The 12,471-nt window shown below is 45.6% G+C and overlaps 1 protein-coding gene across 1 annotated transcript in view; it reads left to right on the forward strand.

The window, feature by feature from the left end:
- The window catches only part of LOC146059111 (zinc finger E-box-binding homeobox protein zag-1-like), a 72,287-nt gene extending 61,680 nt beyond the window's left edge, over positions 1-10,607 (forward strand). The window contains exons 4-7 of the mRNA XM_083171233.1: positions 1,261-1,366; positions 1,672-2,741; positions 5,805-5,949; positions 9,907-10,607. Of these exons, the coding sequence (XP_083027359.1) occupies positions 1,261-1,366; positions 1,672-2,741; positions 5,805-5,949; positions 9,907-10,205 (1,620 nt within the window). The 3' untranslated portion in view covers positions 10,206-10,607. The remainder of the gene's footprint in view (positions 1-1,260; positions 1,367-1,671; positions 2,742-5,804; positions 5,950-9,906) is intronic.
- The last annotated feature ends 1,864 nt before the right edge of the window (positions 10,608-12,471 follow it).

The following is a 12,471-nucleotide window of genomic DNA, read 5'->3' on the forward strand; positions in this document are numbered from 1 at the left end:
TTATCATCTTTCCATATTGTACTATTTTAGTGTTGCACTCATATTTTACCATCATTGAATCCACGTTGCAGCGTATTGTTGCTATGATATAGCAGCATTGCCCACGTTACTCCAGTGTGGTCCAATATTGTCACCATAAAGTGTAACCAGTACCGCTTTGATAGTGCACCAATATAAAATACAGGTTGAGTATCCCTTATCCAGAAGCATTTTGGATAATGGATTATTCCGTATTTTGGAATATGTTTATATTTGAATGAGGTATCTAGAGGTATCTTGCATTTATGTTGTATAAACACATCAAACACATGAAAAACAGACAAATATATATTATTTTGCATGAAACAAGGTTTTAAAACATGAAATAAAAAATGTGTACAATCTCAGACATTGATTTTGAATGTCAATGATTTTGATTGCCAAGCAATCAGCGGTGAGGCAGCGAGGCCGCTAATTGGCTGAGAAAGCGCACTCTCAGCCAATCAGCGGCAGGCCTATTTTTTTTATTTTTTTTTAATTGTGCTGTCGCTGTCCAGTGTCCGCTCAGTGCTTCCCAAACACTGCAGACTGCCTGCCGTGAGTGTAATGTGAGAATATTAAATTGCTAAAGTGTGCAAACACATTGCACTATGATTTTTGTTCTTTAATTAGGACATTTAAATTGCTAAACAAGAATCCTGCTGGAGAATTTTGCCACTTTGGTTTAAGTATTCTTCGTGCAATATATTTATTTATTTATCTATCTTACCCGTGGTTGTTAAAATCACTAAGCGCCATATAAACGACGGCCTTATTTTGGTTCATTCTTTCTGACAAAATCCTTCTTAGATGGGCAAAACCATGTGCACTGCAGGTGGGGCAGGTGTTACTTGTGCAGAGAGAATTAGATTTGGGTGGGGTTTTACTGCAAAGTGAGATCTATATTGCAGTGTAAAAATAAAGCAGTCAGTATTTTCCCTGCACAGAAACAAAATTACTCACCCAAATCTAATTCTCTCTGCACGTTACATCTGCCCCCCCTGCAGTGCACATGGTTTTGTCCATCTAAGAAGGATTTTGTCAGAAAGAATGAACCAAAATAAGGCCCTATATTTTTCTATAATATATATACTATATATAGATATATATATATCTATATATATATATATATAGATATATATATCTATATATATATATATATACACACACACACACACACACACACACACAACTGCAATTGTACTGGTAATACATTTAACTTGGTACTCATCTCTGTTTTAGATCACAGTTAAGAACATGGCTGAAACCAGAAAATTTAAGTGTGTGGAGTGTGGAAAAGCATTTAAGTTTAAACATCATTTAAAAGAGCACATCCGCATACACAGTGGTGAGTAAATGCCATGAGCTTTAGAAAGGCACATTTAGGATAGGGCCACACATAGCGGCCAAACGGATCCCGATCAGCGGGATCCACTTGGGTCACAAGTTAGGATCTGGCCAATGCTGACTGGATTTCAAAGGAAACAGAGTGCCGCACTGTGTGAACTGGTACATTCAAATGTATGGGTTTGCCCTGAATTATTAATGTACAAAAAATAAGAAGCAACGGGACGGATTTATTAAGCTGGTGAAGTGATAAAGTGAAAGGTGATAATTGAGAATGTCAATGATTTGTACCTTCTGTATATGCAGGTGAGAAACCATATGAATGTTCCAAGTGCAAAAGAAGATTCTCCCACTCCGGATCATATAGCTCTCACCTAAACAACAGGAAATGCTTTCCCTCCAAAGACGCAGTCCCCTCATTGGTGCATCCCTGCTCTTTCTCAGGAGGAAGTAGCTACAGAGAAAAATATGGTGATCCAGTCAAGCTCCTCCCCTCCCTTCATAACCTCAGCACAGATTGGCTAATATACAGCCCTGTTGCTGAATCTTTCACCATGTCTCATGTTGCTCAGTGTAGTCATGATTTTACTGTGTCACCTAGATCTGTTGACATAGCTATGAGTTCATCCCTGGAAGATATTCCAGCTCTTCACCATTTTAGCAGCAATTGGTGGAGCAATTTGCATAGCATTCAGATTGGTGCCAGTGGATGGCCAGAAGGCGACATCAGACACAAAGAGTGGTCTTCTCTCAAGAAACCAGGAGTTGGACACCAGGGTACCGATTCCACTCCATCCTTAAGGTACCACCCAGAAACACTGCTCAGTCAGCACTATCAAAGTATGGGGACAGAAGGCAACAGAATGACTTTAGTTCCATACCATAAAGAGATGACCAAGAAGACATTGGAATGCTCTGAGTACAGGTCCAAAACCCCAGAGTGCTGCTTTACCCCTGAGAATTGGGATTTAAAAGAACAGATTAACTCAAATGCCAAATTACTTCTTCACACCCCAACTATCACTGTATTGAAAGAGCCGCAGCTTGAGCCATTGGACTTATCTATTCCAAAAATCAGCAACATGTCCCATGTGAAGACAACTTTAGGTGAAGACTCCATGAAAGATGTAACTTACACATTTAAAAGTCCCCGGCCTGATTCACTCCCAATGATAAACTATACACACCCACGCAATGAGTCCATCACCTTGTCCTGCTTCCTGCCTAATGTACTAGAAAGCTTCTTCCAGAGCCACTATCCATTTCTGCATATGAACCATAGTTTTAGTGGTCTCCCATGTTGCCCCTGTATAAACTGCATTTATGAAAACAAGCCCACAAATATACCAAGAGGAAGCGAAGACTGTACAGCAATGGTAAGTCCGTTACCTATACTGTTTAACTTTGGGGATACGGTCGTATGGTCGACACAATAAGGTCGACATAAGTAAGGTTGACATGGTCAAAATGTCGACACAAGCATTAGGTCAACATGACAAAGACCGACGTGCATAAGGTCCACATGTGTTTTTCATGTTTTTCTTCAAAAACAGGTGGTTTTTCATTCTTCACTATCCATGTGGGCACAGAGGGCCTTATTCTGATCGGTGCGGATATTCCCGCATGCGGACGGACCGCCGATGTTGATCGTCTGCGCATGTGCAGAGGTCACTCTGCGCATGTGCAGGCGATTTCGCCGCACGGATTCTTTATACGCCGCACAGGGGGCGTAGAGGGGCGTGAGGGGCTACTTAGCCTCATTACCCTATGCATACGCCCCGCGTTTCATGGGCTTTCCCATGCAAACGCGGGGCGTATGCATGGTAATGAGGCCGTGACGCGTGGGTACGGGGCGGGCATCTGACATCGCCGGATGTCAGCTGCCCGCCCCCATACATGATTTCACACGGACAAGTGTCCGTGTGGTCTTGTGTTGCGGGAACTGGTGGAGCGTGCGGCCCTGCATTCGATGTTCGGCGACCATCGAATGCAGGGGCTGCTCCCAAGACGGAGGAGGCGTATCCCCGTCCCATTTCATGCGGATCGCCACATATCCGCGTACGGACGGCAGGTGGCGATCCGTATGGAAGGCGGGGATTCGCCTGCACGGTTGCGGCCGCATATTCTGATCGGGCCGCACCGATCAGAATAAGGCCCAGAGTGAGAATATAATAGTGTGCCAGGCATAGCGAGACACCGCGCCCGAAGCATGTCTAGCAAAGCGAGGGGACACGGTACATTGATACGGTGTCCATGTTGACCTACGACGACAATGACACACACAAAAAAACATGTGAACCTTATGCATGTCGACCTTTAGTGATCAACCTAACTTGTGTCGACCTAATGACCCATGCCATTAACTTTTCTCCATACATGATACAAGTAATTGCAATGTTCATAAAGGAAAATGTACCAGTGTCAGGTACTGAATTTTGCATTGATGACTTGACCAAGACTAAACAGACCATTTGCCATGTCAGGGGTACACTTTAGGTGGGTTTCTAGTTGCCCAGAAACCCTGCCTTGTAAATAAATGCCCCTTTAAATAATCATCCAAGATTACATCCCGCCCCTTATGACATCACCTGTATAGCCAGATCATCTTCTGTATAAACCTGTTTAGAAATACAAAGCATAAAGGCTATAACTACACAGCTATGTTGGCAGACTTGCTCACATGTGATTAGGGTGGCCAATCCCGGGATCGGGATCGGAGGGATCCCGGGATTTGGCCCCAAAATGTCTGGGATTTCAATCCCGGTATTCGACTATCCAATGCCCGGATTTCGGGATTGTGCAGTCTATTGCCGGGCAGCGTAAGAAGAAGAGAACCACCAGTGTAACTATAGCTGCTGTATCGGGAGGGTGTAAGGCTCCCAAAAATGCAAGAATAATATATATAAAAATTTGATACAGCGCTCGGGTATTTACTGAATTTATTACAATATTAAAAGAGATGAAATACAAATAATAAACAATACATTACATATGAGAATTCTCAAAAATGAAAAAAATGAAAAAATGATGCCTGGCTGGGTACGGCCGAGAGAGGTCAGGCGGGGAGAGGATTCCGCCCTCTGTCACTCACTCTGTTGGATGGCGAGCAGGTTCCGGCCTCTGTGACTTGTTCCCGTGACACTGGAGGGGTGGGAGGGCGAGCGGGTTTCAGCGCCGGAGGTGCAGCGCTGTGGCCTGCGCAGCGTGACCACAGGCCACAGCACCTCCAGGGCCAGAACACGCTCACGGCTGCACACAGCATTCCTCTCCATCTGGCGTCACAGACACTGCCTGCCCCGCTCCACCACTTATCTAAGGGGGACAGCCGCCACCTGCCCCGCTACCCCGCACTACAGGGCTGTCTTTTCATATGGGCTTAATGGGCACAGGGGTACTTGTGTAGTTTCACGTCTGAGTCCCCTTGCGGGCTCGGTGCCATGCTGGCGCCGTGAAACTACACAAGTACCGGCCCAGGTGTATAAGGGCCCTAGGCTGATAGCTGAGGATCCCCTTTTTCCAGCGATACCAAACTTTTGAAAATCGGCCCTGGAGAACTGGAGATATCCAACTTCAAAGCAGCAGTCCACATCCAACCTGTCAATTGCATTTCCCAGTCATATTTCTCAGGTTCTCTCTGACAGAGTTTTTCTGAGAGTGTATTCCAAAATCTGGGACTTTCCGCTTTCTGTCAACACTAGCGGCTTGTCTCTATCATGCGCAGAACTAGAGATATCAGCCTTCCAGCAGCCGGTCCCTGCTCCAGCTCCAAACATCTGGTGTACAGTTTTATTTTTTTGTCAATGGATTGCTCTGGCTCCTGATCTCTGATCCCCAAGTCCCCAGCACCTCCTGAAAGTTGGGACTCTAGGTTTTTATACTAGTAAAGGCTAAGAAATCTATTTACAGATAATGGCGATATCTGCAGTCAAACAAACTGCCCTTCCACCGGAAAATGACGAATTTTAAGCCCACTCCATTATCCAACCGTCCCCTGTGTATAAAACAGCCCCTACCTCTCTGGAAGTCATATACAAGGGACCCTTCATTCAGCTCAGTGCCCCCTTCCACACATTAGTGTTCTCCCTCCCACCACCTGTGCAGTAAAGGAGTAATTAGCAGAAGTTACTGCTCCAGGTCCTACATGTTGAGTGGAATATAGAGCACCCCCTGCCACCCGTGGGACATCAAAGCTGCTGCTGATAGCACCCCCCACCCCTAGGAGGGGAGAATGGGTAAGGGTCCCAGTGCATTGCTTTGCCCAGGGGCCCACACTGCTGTTAAGACGGCCCTGCCGCACTAAAGTAAGGGGGACAGGGGCGGTTTTCTTTTAGGAATACCGGGATTGAGCATTTTTCATTCCCAATTCCCGGGATTGAAAAAATGCCTCAGGATTGGCATCCCTACATGTGATTAGTAACCTATCTCTTTTTGTCTTCAAGAATATCCCAGAAGAGGAGAAACAATGCGCCAACTCACCCCGAAAGAAGTCAAAGAAGTCAGAAAATGGGTTATATGCATGTGATCAGTGCAATAAAAACTTCCAGAAAAGTAGCTCTCTTTTACGGCATAAATATGAACATACAGGTAGTAATACTGTTTAAGAAGCCGAATAATTAAGTGTGATGTTAGATTTGGGGGCAGAAAGGGTAACCCCGGTCGATTACAGGATGAAGTTGAGAAAAGGGGATCCTGCCCGCCCAGGTCATTTACATGATTCAGTTGCAGTATATGTCATCAGTGGGCAGAAAGGGAGCCCCAGGAGGTTAAAGGATTCAGTAGCGAGATGGGAATCCTGACCGCCCAGGTTGGTTACATGATTCAGTGGCGTTAAGGGCTGTTGCCCCACAGTGCTCTCTTAGCCAATGGAAAAAGTATTAGTACATTTATATGCAAATGAATAAACTGTGAACTTTTAATTCTTGGAACAGAAGGAAGGAGAATACAAGCATACTCTGCTTTGTGGTGGTTAAGGTACGGAAGGCACATCAAGCTCCTTAGAGTAAGGCTCTTTACAGGCTCCATGGAGACAAGTGATGGGTGAATGTTTGGGGAGGTTTATGTAGGACTGGTAGGGTAGGTAGGAAGCTAGGGGTATGGAGGGGGTGGCGGGCTTGGTTACTTGAATCTGGCGGTGGCAGGAAACAGTACTCCTTGGTGGCGCAGTAATGGTTGGCCAGCATTTCCCCATGGCTAGATTGTCGCTACCATCGAGGGAGGGCCTGACCACCATCTCTGAGGAGGGGCCAGTGCTATCCAAAGTAAAGGGGAGTGGTAATGCTCAACCCAGTTGCGCAGGGGTGGAAGGAATATCTATATGAGGCTGTTACCGACGGTAGGCAATGCTTCTTTTTGCCGCACTTAAGGACAATTCTAATTTGATTAATAAATTGGCTGTGGCCCCTTTGCTAGCAATTCAGTTGTCTAAATAGTTGTTTATGGGATTATAAAATATAATATAAGTGGATGAAATATTAAAACCACTGGGAGATTTATCACTTTGACTATTTTTATAGACAAAGCGGAGCTTCAAAAATGCCAGTTAGGATAAGGTGAGGTTCCATGTAATATGTGATCCTACTTCTGCCAGACACACAGGGGTAACTTTACTGCTATGAGAGTTCTATTGATGATGGGGTGTTGCCCATAGCTATTATCTTCTAGAACAGTGATTTTCAACCGGTGTGCCGCGGCACACTAGTGTGCCGCGGCCAGCTGACAGGTGTGCCGCCATGCCTCGGGTCACGGCGACACACCAGCGGAGTTTCTATTTGACAGGGAGGACGGGCAGGCGGCTCGGCATCATCCGCCCCCCCCTGTCAGTGTGCGTCCATGTGCGCACTGCCCGCCCGCTCACGGCTCCCCCGCTGTGCACTGTCCGGGACTCGAGAGACGTGCTGTGCTGCTATGCAATAATCATATATCCCGCTGGACCACTAGCCAATGGGCGCTTGCGGTCCAGCAGCCAATCAACTGGTGGCTGCTGGACCGCGAGCGCCCATTGGCTAGTGGTCCAGCAGCGGGAGATATGAATATTACATATCAGCACAGCACGTCTCTCTCCCGTACATAGCGGGGGAGCCGTGAGCGGCACACTGGACGCACACTGACAGGGGGGAGGGGTCGTCGGCGTGTAAGCAGAGGCAGGAGGGGGGTTTGCACACGGACGCACACTGGGAGGAGGAGGTGGGGGGGAGTGAGGTGAGCGGGCCGGCTAACCATCGGCTGGCTATGGTGTACTCCCACCCACTCTCCCACCCTCCTGCACTCACCCAGCCACCCTCCCACTCCACTGCAGATACCCTCCCAGCCACCCTTCCACCCCACTGCAGATACCCTCCCAGCCACCCTTCCACCCCACTGCAGATACCCTCCCAGCCACCCTCCCACCCCACTGCAGATACCCTCCCAGCCACCCTCCCAGCCCACTGCAGATACCCTCCCAGCCACCCTCCCAGCCCACTGCAGATACCCTCCCAGCCACCCTCCCACCCCACTGCAGATACCCTCCCAGCCACCCTCCCACCCCACTGCAGATACCCTCCCAGCCACCCTCCCACCCCACTGCAGATACCCTCCCAGCCACCCTCCCACCCCACTGCAGATACCCTCCCACCCCACTGCAGATACCCTCCCAGCCACTCTCCCACCCCACTGCAGATACCCTCCCACCCTACTGCTCCCACCCTCCCTCCCTGCTGCACACTACTGGCGGTGCATTGAATTGCAAATAGCGGACGGGAGCCAGGAGTGGGCCACTGCACAGTTCTGTCCCCCTTGGCAACGAGCAAATTCAGTCCACCTTGGCATCGAGCATGAAGCCCCTGGCATTGAGCATGTAGGTAAGTGGCACTTATGTGTCAAATGTGTATGGTGTGTTATATAGTATGTCATGGGCATTGCGGTGTGTTATATAGTATGTCATGGGCATTGCGGAGTGTTATATAGTATGTCATGGGCATTGCGGAGTGTTACATAGTATGTCATGGGCATCATGTGTGGGCTTATGTGTAATCGGAATTACAAAGTTCACTAAAATGTGCAATGGGCATTACGGTGTGTGGCATAACATGTAATGGCCATTATGGCATGTGGTATACTATATAATGGGTGTGCGGTGTGTTGGCATTATGTTAAAAAATTTGGCGCGCGCCTTCGGCGCGCACTGTCCATATTGTCCCTCGTTTGAAAGAAATTTGGTGAGTCCTGGCATAATGTGTAATGGCCATTGCGGTATATGGCATAGCTTGTAATTGGCATCACGATGTGTGGCATAACTTGTAATGGCCATTAATGTGTGTGATATAACATGTAACTGGCATTATGGTATGCAAAATATCTGGAATATCTGATTAAAAAATGTTGGTGTGCCTTGGCAATTTTGAAGTCTTGTCTGGTGTGCCGCGACCTGAAAAAGGTTGAAAATCACTGTTCTAGAAGGTGCAAAATAAATTAGAACAAAGTAGAATCTGATAGCCTATCTTCAACAGAACTCCTATTTTAGTAATTTTGCTCCACAGAAATGTTCATGGCTTTCCAGACAGATCTGATAGATGTTATGATGCTAATCAAGGTATTTTATATATTTATTTACAGTTTCTTATATCGCGCATACATATTACGCAGCACTTTACAGAGTATAGTTGAACATTCACATCAGTCCTTGTCCCAGTGGAGCTTACAATCTATATTCCCTACCACATGTACACAGACATTCTACGGTTAATTTTTGTTGGAAGCCAATCGGCCTACCAGTATATTTGTGGATGGAAACCGGAGTACCCGGAGTAAACCCACGCAAACACGGGGAGACTATACAAACTGTAATGTGTATTGATCTGTGGCGCTCTTTATTTGTACTGTATTTTTGTTATTTATTCAATGTTATGCCAAGTTTTGTTTCCCTGTATTGTTCCTTTGTACGGCGCTGCGAAACACTTGTGGCGCCTTATAAATAAAATTATAATAATAATAATAATAATAATAAACTACGCACAGTTAGGGCCCTGGTGGGCATTGAACCCATGACCTCAGCGCTGTGAGGCAGTAATGTTAACCATTACACCATCCATGATGCCCTTGTTGGTACATTATTATAGGGGAGAGAGTTATAAACGCGCTTGAACCACTGACTATGGAAGCATTAGGGTAGCATTAGGAAGCCAGTGAGAGAGCCATGTGCATAAGCAGGTTTAGCTGATGCCAAACCAATCAATAAATATGCTATGAGATCTTCAGAACAAAGGGGAAATTACCTTTATACATAATGGACGAAGTGGGGCCCACAGCAATTGAACAAGAGGAACCAGATTATTATGTCTGCGTATTCAATTATTCATTGTATTCTTTGTGGTTTGAAGACTTTTTTGGTCAATGGTTTTACAGATATTTATTCTAGCGCAGACCCAAGTAAGCCATGTCTGCTGTGTATAAAGAGTGAAATCAATACATTATATACTGTACAAAAAGGTAACTTCATCATTTCAATGGTGTTCAGGTTTAGTGCATACATTCAACATTCTATGTGGATGTGTTTTTTTATAGGAAATAGGCCGCATCAGTGTGACATCTGCAATAAGGCCTTCAAGCACAAACATCACCTCATAGAGCACATCCGCCTACACTCGGGAGAGAAGCCATATCGCTGTGACAAGTGCGGCAAGAGATTCTCCCACTCTGGATCCTTCTCTCAGCACATGAACCATCGCTATTCTTATTGTCATAGGGACACTGCTGGTCTCTCGGACAATGGGGGGGCTGCGTGGGGGGACAAGACCAGTCAGCGGATAAACGACTCAGCACTGCATTCTACTGAAGAACCCGGGAACATGGACCAACTATGATGAGCACTCAGATCCACAGGGAGCACGCATACCAAGCAAATGAAATCTTCATACTTGAATAATCACCAGTTTTATTTTACAGACGAAACAGGATCCTAGTGTATGCCATTGGTTCCCAAACATTTAAAAATCACGGCGCCCTATAGTTTCAGAATTGTATCCACGGCACCCCTAGGCCAAAAGTTATTGAAAAATGAACACATATTTTATGATTGGCAGCCGCAAGGACTGGTTTGTCTATTACCTTGATCGTAATTAATCTGAATTGGTCTTGGACCACCAATCCGAGGCCCCCCTGCAAGGGTCTCAAGGCACCCCAGGGTGCCACAGTGCACAGTGTGGGAACCACTGGTGAATGCTGTTACAGATTTGTAGGTTTTGTATTTAAATATGACTGAAACAGATTTTGGGGGTCATTTAGTACAGATTTTGGGGGTAATTTAGTACACATGCAACAGTAGTTCCTGTGCTATTAGGGGGAGACTTATCAAATCAATGAATCGACAGTGACTAGGTCAACAGTGAATAGGTCGTCCATGAATGGTCAACAGGCACAATGTTGATATGTCAAAAAGGTCAAAATGGACATGGGTCTTCAAACTGTGGCCCTCCAGATGTTGTGAAACTACAAATCCCAGCATGCCTTGCTACAGTTTTAACACTCCCTTATAGCAAAACTGTGGCAAGGCATGCTGGGATTTGTAGTTTCACAACATCTGGAGGGCCGCAGTTTGAAGACCCATGGACGAGATCAACACAGACAAAGGGTCAACACAAGCAAAAGGTCGACATGACAATGGCCGACTCATGAAAAGATCAACATGAGTTTTTCACAAACTTTATGGTGTCACTGACGACATATGTCGATATGGACCCCCAATTTAGTATAATGCATACCCTCGCATGGTTCTTCACTTGGCACACTTTCCCATAGACAATTGTAGTCCATGTGGATCATAAAACATGAAAAAGTCCAAAGAAAGAAAAAAATTGTGAAAACCTCAGTTTGATATTTTCATTTGTTGACCATTGACATATTGGGCCTTATTCTAGTTCCCTCTTTTCTAGTAAATCAAATCATTACCTTTACAACAGTACAACAGCCATGTGTTACCCAGCACTGTAGAAATGCTACACACCCAATATAATGCATTTCTTTTTCCCTACAGCTTTAATTTTATAGATACAATAGTTATGTTGTTTACAATATCACATATATCACACCATGAAATCAGAGCCATAAGTAGACATTTAGTGCCCTGTGTGTGACTTCATGAGGAGGGGTGTGGCCAAAGAATAGTATCAATTTACATTACACTGTTCATTATTCACTCAGAAGTACCACTTATACATGTTACCCCAAAAAGCAATACCCCTTATACATGCTATGCCAGTAGAGCCTGTTATACATGTTACACTACAGTTGAGTTGGTTATACAGTTGTGCTCATAAGGTTACATATCCTAGCAGAATTTGTGATTTTTGAGCCATTTGTCAGAGAATATGAATGATAACTCACAAACATTTCTTTCAATCATGGTTAGTGGTTGGGTGAAGCCATTTATCGTCAAACATCTGTGTTTACTCTTTTAAATCATAGTGACAAAAGAAACTACCCAAATGACCCTGAACAAAAGTTTACATACCCTGGAGATTTTTGCCTGATAACACACAAGTTGACACAAACGGGTTTGAATGGCTACTAAAGGTAACCATCCTCACCTGTGATCTGTTTGCTTGTAATCAGTGTGTGTGTGTGTGTGTGTGTGTATAAAGGTTAGTGAGTTTCTGGTCCCCTGAAAGCATTCAGTATGAAATCCCGGCGGTCGGGATCCCGGCGTTCAAAATCCTGACCACCGAAATCCCGACAATGGCGGGACGTAGATCGCCCTACCTTGCAGGCTCGCTGCGCTCGCCACGCAGCGGGCCCGGTGCCTCGCTACACTCGGCACACTAATTTATTCTCCCCCCAGGGGTGTCGTGGACACCCACGGAGGGAGAACGTGTCGGGATTTCGGCGGTTGGGATTCCAGCGGGGATTTAAACTGCATCCCCCCTGAAAGACCCTTGCATCTTTTATCCAGTGCTGCCCTGATGTGTCTGGATTCTGAGTCATAGGGAAGCAAAAGAATTGTCAAAGGATCTGCGGGAAAAGGTAATTTAACTGTATAAAACAAAGGGATATAAAAAGATATCCAAGCAATTGAGAATGCCAATCAGCAGTGTCCAAACTCTAATTAAGAAGTGGAAAATGAGGGATTCTGTG

The sequence above is a fragment of the Crinia signifera genome, chromosome 2 (assembly GCF_055691185.1).
Source record: "Crinia signifera chromosome 2, ASM5569118v1, whole genome shotgun sequence".
NCBI classification, from domain to species: domain Eukaryota; kingdom Metazoa; phylum Chordata; class Amphibia; order Anura; family Myobatrachidae; genus Crinia; species Crinia signifera.